Below are 15,262 nucleotides of genomic sequence, written 5' to 3' on the forward strand. Positions count from 1 at the left end.
TTGTTCCAATACCATTTATTAAATAATCCATTCCAGCCCCAGTGATTTAAAATGCTTCCTTTGGCTGAGTGCAGTGGCTCACGCCTGTAATCCCAAAACTTTGGGAGGCTGAGGCAGGAGGATCACTTGAGCCCAGGAGTTTGAGGCTGCAGTGAGCTATAAGCACACCACCGCACTCCAATCTGAGTGACAGAGAGAGACCCTGACTCTTAAAAAAAAAAAAAATGCTTCCTTTATTCTATACCAAATTTCCATATATAGTTGCTTCTAATCCTGGATTTTCTAGTCTGTTCTACTACTTTGTCTATTCCTGTGCCATTAACATACTGTTTTGATTACTATTGTTTTGTAATTTGTTTTAATATATTTTATGAAACCCTTCCCTCATCAATTTTCTTTTTCAAGAGTTTCCTAGCTAGTCTCACATGTTTATTCTTCTAGATAAAGTTTAGAATTACTTTGTCAAGTTTCCCCACTCAGCTTCTACCACCAAATTGCCCTGAATTTATACATTAATTTCAAACAGTTACCATCTTAAGTATTATCTTCTTTCTACCTAATAATGTGCCTTATTTATTCACAATTACATCCTCCATCCAAATGCATATCTAACGTAAAGAAAGGGCCATATCCTTTATGTTTACATGCTCAAACTACTTACAAAGTACATTTTTAATTCTTAGATTTTTCTTTGTACCATAAAAATGTCCAGTAATTGCAAAATAATACTAATGCCATACACTTGAAATGTTTCTCCATAGCTCCAAAACATCCATCTCTAGTATGTGAGGGTACAAATCATATACCATTATAAGATTTGTCTCTGTTTTGGAGGCTGGGTCTCTGGCCTCCATGGCCAGTGCTGGAGAGCTCAGGCCTCAAGCTGCTGAGCGTCCTCCACAGGATAATTAGTAATGATGCAAACCAGACCTGCCTTTGCACATTTTAAATGGCTGTGAAGCCACATCTTTGCAGCCTGCCTCAGTGCTGCCTGGAGTTCATAAATCATTCTTTACAGGGTATAGGTCGGGGCTTCCAAACTACAGCCCCACATCCTGGGCAGGGGTCCAACAAGGGGGGCGTGGATGAGAGTGGATGGGGAGAGTGACAATATTGTCAGGCATGTGCTGAGAGATGGCACCTACCCTCAAGACAAAAAGCACCATTCTCAGATCTGTGAAAAAACCATCAGCTTTCCTCCACCTCCCCCACCCCGGCCCCTAATCAGCGAGCCAGAAACAGTGTCAATGTTTAAAGAGCAGGCCACTGCTCTTCCCAGAACACTGGGGCCCTTGGCTTCGCAACCATGGCATTTGCTTTCCAGATGCAGGTGGCCAGAGAAACCTTCATCACTGAATATTTGCTGATCTCATCCACAGTTAGCAAAACGGTGACCTGCAGGCTGGATTTGGCCCACGGATGTGTTTTCTTTGGCCTGCACGTTGTTAGGTCATCTTTTGGAACTGACATTTAACAATTTAGAGATTTCCTGTATTTTCTCTTAAAAGTCTGAAAAGCCTGGGCCACACTGCGCCTGCATTCCTGCACGGTGCTTGATGAGAGCTGAGCCATTCATCACTCATGGTCACCGTGCACTTCTATCATTTATGGGACCTGAGTGTGCCACCGTCATTCCCTGCAGCCTCCTTACTCCCAGTGGTTTCTGATTCAGGTCTCGTTTAGAAGGTGCCCAAGTTTCTAAGCTGGCAAAACATCTCAGTCCTTCATCTTCATATCAAATTATTTATTAAAAAGAAAAAAAATCAAGTAGGATATATGTAGGTGAGAAAAATACATAAAAATCTAGAAGTTTAAAAGCTGGGCTACATAGTTTGTATTTCTAATGTTTAAGAGTATTAGACATAATATAATCAAGCAGAGAAAAACTTAGAGAAGATATTAAATTGATCATCCCAAGTTATTTGAGTGGAGCCAATATTGAGTCCTTCTTGGTGGATTTTTTAAATATACTCTGTTTTAAAAGAAATAGTGCAACACTTTAACATACATATACACGTGCATACGTATTACAAGCTTACTATTGTAAATGTGGCTTATTTCTTTGAAAAGTCCCCTCATCATATAGTGTCTTTTTTTTTTTCTCACTTGGCTCTTGAGATCCAATAATTAATCCATCTGAATTAATTCCTGTAGTCGAGAATGGCAGCTGTAATAGGTTTCTCTCTTTTGTTTACTATACATTCCTTACCAACATAAGCTTAGCTTGCACCTCAAGATTTATTCCATTGTATTCACAAAGCATCCCATTTTGGAACTGAAGAGAGTAAGCAAAATACATCAATCTACTTGGGTCAAATCCTATTAGAGCAAATAATAAACCTTAACAGCTTTACAAAAAAAATTTTTGTATAAAGTAGATGGATTAAAATGATCAACTTGGGGACAATTCAACTGAAAAAATGATATTTTTGAAACTACTGAAAAGAAAAGAAAATGGAGCATTCTCTGGATATTAAATGATATTGAGGCATTGTTGTTAATTCTATTTGGTATGATAATGTGTGTGTTTCTATTAATGATACTTTAAAAAAAGCAATAAACATCATGAATTTGCTATCATGTGAAACTCACAACTCTTGGGACTACAGTCTTTCACAGTTGTAAGAGACTTTAAACATTACCTCGTCCAGGCATGGAGAGGAAGTTTCAATTTACATGCACTTCAGTTTCATAGTACTATCCTGAGAAGAAATTTTAGTCTCTAAGACTCAAAGGAAAAAAAGTGCCATGAACCATTAGCAATGTTGGCCAGGGTCACAAGATAGGAGAATGGGGCCATATGTGCTACCATATTAGTCACCTTTCAAACCTCCAGTCTAGCGGTCTTTCAGGGAGCTTACTTCTTGCCAATTCGACTCATTGCTTCTCTAGACAGCTCGGTCCATTAAGTTAATTCTTATCTTTTGAGCTAACAGTTTATTTTCTATAGCTTACAACCACATGACATAATGACAAGCCTAGTCTAGTTCTGTTTTAATTTGACAGTGTTAACTTAAACTATTTGGGGCCATTCTCTTGTCCTCTCCAAGTGTGAAACATCACCAGTTTCTTCAACCACTCTTCACATAGCATGGTTCCCTCCCCATCATCATCATTCACCACTGACAGGCGTCACTTTGTCTCTGTCCCTGTTCCAGTAGGACACAGTAAAAGTGTCCTCTTGATATCACATTGTCATAACACAATCCTCAAAATGCCTTTATTGAATTCAAATTTTGGTTTATAAAATCTCTGCCTTCCAAATTTTGAAATCAGATGCTATTCTCCATCTTGAGCTCAGTTTGGTTAGTCAGGCGGAGGCTTCTAAAATCTTTCTAGCTATCTGCCAAATCTGGGTCGATGTAAATAGATTTCTCAGAGTGTACACTGATCATCCCACATTTCCAGGCCCTGGTATGCCATTAACCATAGAAACCATAAAAAGACTCAGTGTGCCCCTCCTGACCCTTCAATGGCTCCTTAATTCAATCTACAGATTTTCAATCTTACAAGGAGAATTTCCAGTCTTATAAATGATACCTGAGGGAAACTAACTAAGCTGGATGCTTCCTCTATTCAACAATTTATCCTCATTGGGAGAAATGAACTATAAGCTACCAAAAACTGGCTCAGCATAAGCAATAAAGTAGGGTTGAGTCATTCAGTCAAATATGCTGCAAGGACTGGACTAGGCGATTGAGCAGATGAGAGTGAATAAGATAGTGACCATGTCATCAAGCATATACAGTTTTCCCTCAGTATATGTGGGAGATTGGTTCCAGGACCCCCGCATACACTACAATCTGCACATATTCAAGTCCCTGAGTTGGGCCTGCAGATCCCAAATATATGAAAAGTCAGCCCTCCCTGTATGCAGGTTTCAGATCCCACGAATGTTGTATTTTCATCCTGCCTTTGGTTGGAAAAAAATCTGCATATAAGTGACCTGCCAAGTTCCAAGCTGTGTTGTTCAAGGGTCAGCTACAGTTTTAAGCAGTAGTCAACAGTGATTAACGCAGTACAAAGAGCTGTGGGAGTTGAGGGTAGAAGTAGGTTTCTTTGGCTGGGTTGAGAAGGTGATAGAGAAGATAGAAAGGAAGTGAGAAGTAGGACGACTTAATGGAGGAAGTAGTAGGTATGGAAGGACAAATGGAATTGGAAGGGTGGAGAAGTGAGAAAAGGGTGAGAGAATAGAATAAATCTCAATGAGTCAAGTCATGTGGTTAGTTGGGGCACAGGGTTTATAAATACTATTGGGGGAAATCAAGTCTGGAAAAACACAGAGGCCAAGCTGAATGAGATGACTTTCTATATCAGGATCAGCTAATTAATGGGTGATTTACACCAGAGAACATGTGACCCATCAAAAAGCATGGAGAGGTAAGGGCAGGGGAAGGTGAAAAACTCAGAACCTAGGACAGAAAAGAATAATTAAGTGAATAAATAGGGGGAAAGAAAGAAAAGCAAGGGGTAAGAAGACAAATATGGTCTTCCAAGTTAGTGAGTAGTGGCTCCTGCATTATTTATTTTCCTTCCTTGACATTTAAATACATGGTTATCAGCCCCTTTTCTCTTTTGAAATGCACCTCCAGGATTAGCTCTCCAATCCTTATGTGTCCTCCATCTGTCTATGCCCTTTCTTAACAACCACTTCTCCTAAACTACCTAATCCACCCCCAGCAAAAATAGTCACTATGACTCATCCCCAAGGGCACTGGCAAAAGAAAACCATGACAAGAGGACATGCTGGATAAGAGTGTGGGGTCAAATGATCTTTGTACACACCTGAAGGAGGGGAAAGGGGGAGTTAAATGGAGAGTCTAAAGAGGGGTGAGTGGAACAAAAGGGCCTATGGGCCCCAAAAAGTGATAACATCAACCTAAGAACTCAGGCCCTCCTTGTGTTCTTTATCCATTCATTCATTCATTCATTCATTCAACCACTCGTGTTCATTTCTCTCCCTCCCTCCATCCCCTGCTTATCTGTTGCCACACACCCAACAGCCCACAAAGGCAAAGCAAATTCCTAGGTATCTCTCAAGCCTCGGGTTACACATCACTTTATCAGGTCCTCATGATTAACCTTCTCCCTACATAGCATCCCGGATTTTTTCTTTCAAAAATGCATCACAGTGTGATTTCTCATTTGTTGACTTCTCTGCTATGTTGTAAGCTCTATCATGGAAAGGGTGTCATCTCGCTGCTGTGTCCCTAGCACTGAGCACACAGGTCTCAACTCAGTACATAACTGTGGATGAATAAGACATCTCCCAGACAAATAAGTGGCATTACTAGAATTCTCTAAGATCAAAAATTGGTGTGGCCAAGATTGCTAACTACTCACTAAAATCCATGCTCTCCCTTTGTGGGCACACTGTTACACTAATTCCTCACCCTCCCTTGTAGCTAGGTATGGCCATGGCTAAATTCTGGTCCATGGAATATAAGCGGAAGTGATGTATGCCAATTCCAAGCTGGCCTGTAAAAATCCTTCCATGCTGGCCGGGCACAGTAGCTCACGTCTGTAATCTCAGCACTTTGGGAGGCTGAGGCAGGCAGATCACCTGAGGTGAGGAGTTCAAGACCAGCCTGGCCAACATGGTGAAACCCTGTCTCTACTAAAATACAAAAATTAGCTGGGCATGATGGCGGGTGCCTGTAATCCCAGCTACTTGGGAGGCTGAGACGGGAGAATCGCTTGACCTGGTAGACGGTGGTTGCGGTGAGCCGAGATCACACCACTGCACTCCAGCCTGGGCAGCTGAGCGAGACTCCGTCTCAAAAAAAAAAAAAATCCTTCCATGCTTTTCCTCCATGCTCTTTTTCCCTTTGGGGTGACAGGACTGCACACAACCCCTATAGTGATCTTAGAGGCCACTTGTTGCTACCTGGGATCCTGTTTGGAAAAGGACCACCCTTCTAATATGTTCATAAAGAGACCTAAACTTCATACATCATACATCCATCATACATTTAGGGGTCTATGTGTAACAGTAGTTAACCTATCTAATTCAGTGATAAGTTACAACTGAAGTTAAGCTCCCCTAACCTTTACCAGTTAGCAACTGTTTGTCACTTTCCCAAAAAGAAATGAAGGCCATTAAGGGTCCAGTACAATCTTTTTTGGTATGTATGACAGAACAAAAGTTCCATTTGCTCATGATCATTAGGAAAATATAGTAACCATGCCTTGGGCTTCCCTGGGCTTGGGCCACAGCCACAAAACAGGCTGGGTGGATTCCCATGATGTCAGAACACTGGAAAGGAAGCTTGCTGGCCTGGCCTCGGCTCAGAAGTACAGGTCACAACCCGCAGGCCCTGGACAAATGCCCAACTGCCTTCTCGAGTAGCCTGTCCCTGGCCTCATCTCTGCTTACCTTGCAAAAATGTCACAAACCATTGTCCTGTTGTGCTCAGTGCCAGCTGGGGAGAAGCTGCCAAAAGCTTTTGCAAAAGCCACACCAACCTGCACTGCCATGGAACAATGGCTACACTAAATGACTCGCCTTCTGAATAAAGCATTCAGCCGACCAGACAGATGTAATCCACCTCCCTGTGGCAAAGCTCCTCTTACACTGAAGATGTAGTTGACTACTTCTGTTTCTACTTAACACTAGAGATTTTAAAGAGAACTCCTCTCCCTGGTGGACTTCAGTATTTCACAATTGAATTACATTAAGAGAATTAGTAGCATGTACTGTACATAATTGCTTGTTCAACTCAAGTCTAGGAAAGTACTAAAAGGGTAAATCATTGACTAACTCTTTTTACCTTTCTTTATTGAAGGTTTGTTTGTTTGTGTCAGGACCTTCCAGATACAGTGATTCTTAATCTTTTGGGAGTCAGATACCTTTTTAAGAACTTGATGAAATAGTTTGATTCATTTCACACAAAATATGTATATAGTACACATATCTACTGCCTGTGACTTCAGAGGGCACACAGGATGCCTAGTTCACCCACTGATCCCAGACCCAGAGTCATGAACCTTTTAGGGCAAGGGTCAGCAAACTTTCCCTAAAAAACCAGATAGTAAATATCTTTGGCTTTGTGAGCCACATATAGTCTGTTTCACAACTACCCCATTCTGCTGTTGCAGTGCAAAAGTAGCCACAGATAATACATAAATGAATGAGTATGGCTGTGTTCCGACAAAACTGTATTTATGAACACCAAATTTGAATTTCATGTCATTTTCATGTGTCACAAAATATTATTCTTCTCTTGACTTTTTTCTCAACACTTAAAAAATAAAAACCATTCTTAGCAGGAGGCCTGCAGAAAAAAATGTATGATATACCATAGGTTGCCAATCACAGCTGCAGGGCATGGGTTCCAGGGGTTCATCACCTTGGAAAAAAAACTGCATCCCTATTATCACTGACTTGTAATTGGAATTTAGCATTTCCTTCCACTATGAATGTAGGTCATAAACCACAGTAGCAACATCAGTAACTGTAATGCTGTCACCAGCAGACAACTCAAAATGTTGCAGACAACTCAAAATACTGATTATGCTCATCACTATTTTTAAATCATGCTCATTCTTAGGTCTTCTGCTGTATCTGGTTATTTAACCAGATTTTTTTTTTTTTTTTTTTTTTGGTAGGGTCTTACTCTGTCACCCAGGCTAGAGTGCAGTGGCATGATCAAAGTTCACTGCAGCCTGGAACTCCTGGGCTCAGGCAATCCTCCCACCTGTGCCTCCATCACTATGCCCAGCTAATTTTTCTTTTTCTTTTTTTTTTTTTTTTTTTTTTTAGAGACAGGGTTTCACCATGTTGCCCAGGCTGGTCTCAAACTCCTGGGCTCAAGTGATCTGCCCAACTCAGCCTCCCAAAATTCTGGGATTATAGGCATGAACCACTGCGCCCAGCCTAAATGTGTTATTTTTTAAAAGCACATATATTACCATATCACAAAGTATATTTTTAATATTTGGGTAACTATATTTCAATAACTGATTTCCATTGTAACCCTAGATATTTTATTTCTTATATAGGGTTTAAGAACAGTGTCCTGAGAAACAGTCTGGAGCTTTCACCAGATATCAAGAGTCCATGGTATATAAAAGGTTAAGAGCCCTTTCCTGCTCCAGGCTAACAGGGCCTGAGTGGCAAAACCACAGCATCTCTTACCAGAGTATTCACATCTTCAGTTTTATGGATGAGCATCCGGATCTCCTCTGGATCACCATTGAAGATTGCCTGAACCAATGGTGGCTGCAAACACAAGAGAATGGGAATCAGAACCAAAATTAATATATCTGATCACATACAAATGCAGATGGTGAAAAGATTTGTTCCTTAAAAGTTTATTCAACCATTATCAGTTGGCAGACAAAGATGAATAAGACTCAGACCAACCCTTACAAGAAGTCCAGTGGGGGAGATATTTACATAAAGAAATAACTATTATACAATCTGAAAGCCAGGCCAGATAGTCTCTAACCTGAACTATGAACTAAAGTGAATGTACCATGAACACCATCCATCATTGAAACTTTGATAGGCCCTTAAATCCCTGACAAGGAAACTACTAAATCTGTGGTTTTGTGTATACAATCCCTGTTATGAATTGAATTGTATCCCCACCAAAATTGATATGTTGCAAGCCCTAACCCCCAAAGCGACTGTATTTGGAGACAGGGCCTTTAAGGAGATAATTCAGATTAAATGAGGTCATAAGGGTGTGGCCCTGATCCAATAGGACCGGTGTCCTCATAAGAAGAGGAAGAGACACCAGAGCTCACGTTCTCATTCTCTCTCTCTCTCTCTCCCTCTTCCTCTCCCTCTCTCTCTTTCTTCTCTCTCACACAGGAGGAAAGGCCATGTGAAGACACAGTGAAAAGGTGGCCGTTTGTAAGCCAGGAAGAGAGGCCTCACCAGAAACTAACCCTGATTTTGGACTTCCAGCCTCCAGAACTGGGACAACAAAAATTTCTGCTGTTTAAGCCATCCAGTCCACAGTATTTTGTTATGGCAGCCTGAGCAAACTAAGACAGTTCCCTGTGATTCCTCTACTTCTTGTTAGACAATGTTCCTTGTTATCCTCAAATAATTCCATTCCTAGAGGATGCTAATGGCCATGTTTCTGGCCACTGGAACACTTCTGTGTCGATATTTGGAAAACCCCTGAAATCATTCCCAAATGCCTCCCATAGCTTTAGCCAACAAGTACTGTCTTAAACATGATTACATCTACTGCTTATTAAAAGTAAGTGGCATGATGGCAGGTTAGGGAAGAAGAGAGGGGTGTTACCAAGCTCTTATTATTGAACTCATCTACATTAAACAAGACCCCAGCACGCAGTAGAAGGATCTATATAGTGTGATGGAAACACAACCAAAAGAACAGCTAGCTCCACTTGGGTAGGAGGCTGGGTGAAGACAAGGGTGTATCCAAAAAAGCTTAAGGAAAGCACCTTAATGAATAAATGTGATTTGCTGACAGGGACGGAAGACAGAGGAGGTACAGGTGTGCCAAGGTGTGGATGTGCAAATAACCTGATATGTTAGTGACCAGAGTGTGGGGTAAAAGAGGAACAGTGGCAGGCTTTAGGGTTGATGTTGGGCTTGCCTGCATGGCAAAAAAATCCTATTCAAAGCCAGTCTCACACTTGCCAGTCACATGCAAAGCCCATTTCTACGTGCAACTTGGGGGTGAGCATGATCATCGCTGCCCAGCCTCCTCATGGGATTGTTATTAGGATCAAATGAGGTAGTACATGAGAAAATCTCCTGTAACCAGACAACCCTACATAGATGTTTTCATTAAGAAATGTTTCACGATGACAAGACGGAGTAGTTGATAATTTTCTTTTAACCTTGAAATCCTTGGTAATTATGCACACACACATGCGCGTATGCGCACACACACATACATTCACCCAAACTTCTAGAAATAACTTAGTCCTAGTAGTCAATTAGATGGCAGCAGTTTCCCCAACGTGTCTGACCATAAGAATCACCGGAGATGCCTATTAAAAAAATAGTCCCAGATCCCTTTCCTAAGGATTTAATACATCCAGGGTGGGGACCTACAAATCTAGATTTTAACAAGTACCCATCAATTCTTAGGAACTGGTGGCAAACACTGGCCTCAGGTGAAATCACTAGCATCACATACCTTGACCTCGCCCTGTGATCTGCTGTTGGGAATGTGAGTTGTCATTTTCCCTACAAACCCTCTTTTCTCTTTTTATCCTCCTGTTGGCTTTCTTACAGGTTATGTTGCTGTTTATTGCTAGTTTGGGGGACCAATATAAGTACTATCAGTAAGACAGAGTAAGATTCCTTGAGGAAACACTATGTAAAAATGTCAAGGTGCAGAATGGATATTTCAATATGCCGGGAATTTGTCCATGGGTTTCTCCTCTGCCATAAAAATTCCCAGCAAATGAACACATATATCTCTTTTTCTTTCTCCAAAACACCCTCTCAATTCTGCTTCTTGACAAGGTGTATGGATAGTTTCTGAAATTGCCAACAATTAAGTAGCAGGAAAGAAGTCTTGAAAAGAATACAAGTTTACTGCTAGTTCAGTCTTAGCTACTTGCTCTGCCTAAAGACAAGCAGATCCTTCCACACTCCCCCCAACTACCTGCTAACTAAGTCTCCGTTCGGGTTGCATCTGCCCCATGACAAGGACCACATTTCACACAAGACACAGAGCCAGACACAAATTCTGGGTTTCAACAAAAAAAATACTGAACCTTGTTTATCTGCTCCATAATTCTCCATCTGCTGTGCTCATGGCCAAATGCTCATGTGTGCATTTCTGCCTTTTGGGACCTTAAGAGACAACAAACAACAAACCTCCACAACCAGGGAACGATAAGTAGAGGCAGTGTCTGACAAGATTTTTGTGATAAATCAGGAGTGGCCAATCAACAGCTGAGCAGTTAAGATTCCAGGCAACAAACCCAACACAGTAGTTAATGCACCACTACTTAGTCACTTTAAGGGAACACAATGAGGTAAGCAAAGTCTCTCAATTGCGAGTGTACGGAATACATACATTCTGTCACATTCACTCAGTCCTCACACTTCTGAAGAAAGGCAAGCATTCCAAGCTATGGCTGGAATGTTATCAAGGAGAGGCACCCCAAAAAAGCTTCCAGAGAAGGGCGCCAGCACAGTCCCTCAGCAGGGAGTTGTGCCTCTGGGACTAACGCTGCTAAAAGCTACTTTACAGAGAATTGTCAAGGCACAGAGTCCCCAGGAGCCATCAGGAAGAAGAGGCTAAGCTATCATTATAACTCTTCCAATACTGAAGTCACATACATGCATACATATGCGCCTAGGTACATATGCATACCTATCTACACTCAGGCATGTATGCATAGAGACACATGCTGATTCATATACAAACCCCTTCTACCTCCCGTGGAATAAAAAAGCAGCTGTTCTCCACATCCCAAAGCCTTGCTATATGGACATCTCTAGCCTCAGCTGTGCCATGTGGCTACCGAGACATCGCCTTCACAATTATGAATCTAAGCATCATGGGATTTCAAATTAGAACTTCACAGATAACGTGCTTTGCTTCAACTGAAGCTGTGTGTTTGTATGGATATAATTACTGAACGGAATATGTACATTACCATGATTCTTGAGCAAGTAATATTTATTTTTTAAATATTATGACTGCTTCTTCTTTTTTTCTCTCCACACTCCCAAAAACATTCCCAGAGAGCACTTTGGCACTCCTTTTTGTTGGAATTTTAATGCGATCCTGCTGTTTTATTTTTCCCCAGGTAAACATTTAACCTAAGAAAAAATATTGGGGAAAAGATATATCTAAGTACTATCTCTATTATATGATGTTTAAGGCAAAGAATATTCTAATTACAATATTCTTGCTCATAAGTATCAAGGACACATATTCTGTTGTTCATTAATTTGGCAACCATTATAACTTCTGCAGCTTTTGCCCTAACTTAAGGCTTAGAAGCAAAGTCCTACCTGCACAAGAGCAGAGTCCCAAGCCTTGGCATATACAGATATTTCTTTTTAAAGTTTCACACATTTTAGCAATAGCATATATAACACGAGTGCTTTGTGTACAGTAGGGTACAGAGCGAATAAACACAAAATTGTAACAAGGGTCAAAATTGAGAAAAACAAATAGTGGTAGGAAAAAAGGAGATTCAGATACCATGAAATCATTGATCATCATCCCCTAAAGAAATTTAAATTCTTAAGAGAGGTATGCAGTCTTTTTAGCTTCAATTGCTAGAATTTTCTTAGCATGCTTAGCAGCTGCAAAATGATTGTCAGTGCTGCAGATATTGGTGCAGTGCCTCTGGTAGATTCAGAAGACAGAAGGACACTTCTGGACCAAATTTACCAAAGGCACAAGTGGGATTTGTTGTTCAGATGGGACCTGTTCTTGCCTTCGAAATCACCAACAACTAGCCCCCTACTACCTTTCCAGGAGTGTTGACGGCTGCCTTCTAGAGGTGACTGTCTGCCAAGCTGATGACACTTGACCCCTCTAAGATAGAAATGTGGAACAGAAAGGCCCCTTGATCTTATAAATTTTGTAGCTGACCTTGCTAACCCTTTGAACTGAATTCTAATCAGCCGAAAGCCACTTTCTCTACCCACATCCCCTATCTGCACATCCAATAAAATATTCTGTTTTTATTCTCACCCTGAAAACAAACTGGGAAAATACCAGACTTCCAAAAATAAAATGCTAAATCAAATATGTACTAGGGATAGTTATTCTCAAACTTTGAAGTAGAGTCAAAATTCCACTAGGGGGAGCAAGATGGTAATTTGTTACCTGGGAGGTAAAAGCAAAGGTTCAGGATGTGTAATTAAGGAAGTAAGGTAGTTGAAAAATCCACTTTATTAAAAACATAAAAGAACTCAAGCTTCTGAAAGAGTTCTTAGTCATAAGTAAACATGCACACCATGCACATACTAAAACAAACAAACAAAAAAACACCAAACACAAAAAATTCCTATTGATCCCTGAGGATCCAGGTTTTAGAAATAAGAATAAAACTATCTAAAACCTAGGTGCTAAGGTATCATTTTCATCATCTGTAAAATCCAATTCAATTATTATGTCAATTCCACTAAAAAAATATGCCACTGATGTCATCAGACACACCCTCCATTTAAGAATGAAGCCCATCATGGGTTCTACAAAGAGAGCCAAGCTAGTTTAGAGTATCCACTCCATCCGGCTATGAAGTCATCAATGCCCTCCCACATCCCACAAAATCCCCTAATGAAACCACCATTTTGATTTTTGCTAAAACCACTGTATAGTGTATTTCACTTTCCTTTGTCAGAGTTGCATGCTCTGTACTAATGAATTGGCTTTGGAAGATAGGCAGAGTGACAGAGGCTGTCATTGAGCATTGGTAACTACAGTCAATGGTAATAAGCCCAAGCAGCATCCAGGGATGCTCCAGCATTTCATTCCAGATCCTGGTGTGTTGCTTGTGTTTTTCTGATTAGATCAGGAAAATAAAGACTCCAAGTCTAAAAGAAAAACATTTTGCATCCCAATCAGAAATGGGTGTTGGGAATCAATCAATAGCCAAGAAGGAAAAATTGATATTCCTAAACATCTGTCCTTCCTTGAGCATTCTGAGTACATATGTCATTAAAGTAAGATGGGAGTGTGTTATTAGTAGCTGATAGCTGATACAGCAATAATCTAGCCATATGAAGCCATCAACTTATATGAACAAGCTGAAACACTTCGTTAGGTAACGACTGTTTTTTGTACGAGGCAGTGCTTGCACTTTTGCGAAAGGATAATAAAAATTTGTTCAAGTCACTAGATTTAATGAACAAAACCTGCTAACTCAATTCATGTGAGTTCTGCTGTGTGATCTGCTGCAAGGATTTCATTGAGTTCTTCCTGAATATAGATCACCCTTTACTTGAGAAGTTCACTCCATCCCAGAAAGATAATGATTATCATAAAATCAAAATCTGTTCCTCTTAAGTACCATAAGAACAATACAAAAATATACTGAGTCCTTATAAATACATTTTTTTAAAAATCAGGGAGCGAGGCAGGACTGCATGTCTGAAAATGTCTCCTACAGGCTATGCTGCAGAGTAAATATATATAATATTTTCCATTACTATTAAAAACAGAAAAAACATAAAATTCCATGTTATAGTCATGCCCTCCCTCTAAGTAGCGTATTTGTTAACTCTATATTTAACATTATGAAAAAAGAATTACATCTAATTAGAAAATGGAGAAAATTAATTTATTACCTAATCTTTTCCCAATGAAAATAACACATGGGTACTGACTATGAAATAGTTACTGAAGGACCAACTACCCCAATTACCCAATTTTTGGAACATTTAATCCTTTGTTCCTCCTTCCTTTCCTGAGATTCTCTTTGGGTGTTTCTCTGCTCTTTAATACCACTAGTTATCACCCTCACCCGATGGCCAACCCAAAGTAAAACAAAATTCAACTTTGTTACCAGTTACACACAAAAAGTTGGGCCAAAGGAAGTGATGAAATAACAGTATCAGTTAAATTGAAATCTGGAGGCAATGTTAATTTTTATTGATTAAAATGTTAATTTTTATTGACCTTCTTTTTTTCCATAGTAGGAAGATTAATGCTATGGTATCAGACTGACCAATTATTAAATCCAAGCCATTTCCATTTCAGTTTTCTCATCTCTAAGATAGGGTTACAGTAGCCATTTTATAGATGTGTTTAAAAAATAACGTAACGGCCAGGTGCAGTGGCTCACACCTGTAATCCCAGCACTTTGGGAGGCCGAGGAGGGTGGATCACGAGGTCAGGAGATCGAGACCATCCTGGCTAACATGGTGAAATCCCGTCTCTACTAAAAATACAAAAAAAAATTAGGCGGGCCTGGTGGCGGGCGCCTGTAGTCCCAGCTACTCAGGAGGCTGAGGCAGGAGAATGGCGTGAACCCGGGAGGCGGAGCTTGCAGTAAGCCGAGATAGCTCCACTGCACTCCAGCCTGGGCAACAGAGAAGGACTCCATCTCAAAAAATAAATAAATAAATAAATAATAAAAAATAACACAACATATGCAACACCCCCAGCATGGGGCCAGATGCCTGGTGTGCACGCAATAAAAATAGGGAGATTGTTTACCTTGAGTTAACAAGCTCAAAAACCTTCATAGACAAGTACATTTATGTGCATCCTAAAAAAGGAAAAATAAGAGATCTTAAAAGATTTCCTAAAATACTACAGAATAAATAAATTGAGTTAGGATTATAACCCACTCA

At 40.3% G+C, this 15,262-nt stretch overlaps 1 protein-coding gene across 8 annotated transcripts in view; it reads right to left on the reverse strand.

The window, feature by feature from the left end:
• The window catches only part of ANKRD44 (ankyrin repeat domain 44), a 380,176-nt gene that overhangs the window by 185,887 nt on the left and 179,027 nt on the right, over window positions 1-15,262 (reverse strand). For all 8 annotated transcript variants that reach the window (XM_063647786.1, XM_063647782.1, XM_054479048.2 and 5 more), the window contains exon 2: window positions 8,138-8,221. In XM_063647786.1, the coding sequence (XP_063503856.1) occupies window positions 8,138-8,173 (36 nt within the window). In that variant the 5' untranslated portion in view covers window positions 8,174-8,221. The remainder of the gene's footprint in view (window positions 1-8,137; window positions 8,222-15,262) is intronic.

The sequence above is a fragment of the Pongo pygmaeus genome, chromosome 11 (genome assembly GCF_028885625.2).
Source record: "Pongo pygmaeus isolate AG05252 chromosome 11, NHGRI_mPonPyg2-v2.0_pri, whole genome shotgun sequence".
Lineage (NCBI taxonomy): Eukaryota > Metazoa > Chordata > Mammalia > Primates > Hominidae > Pongo > Pongo pygmaeus.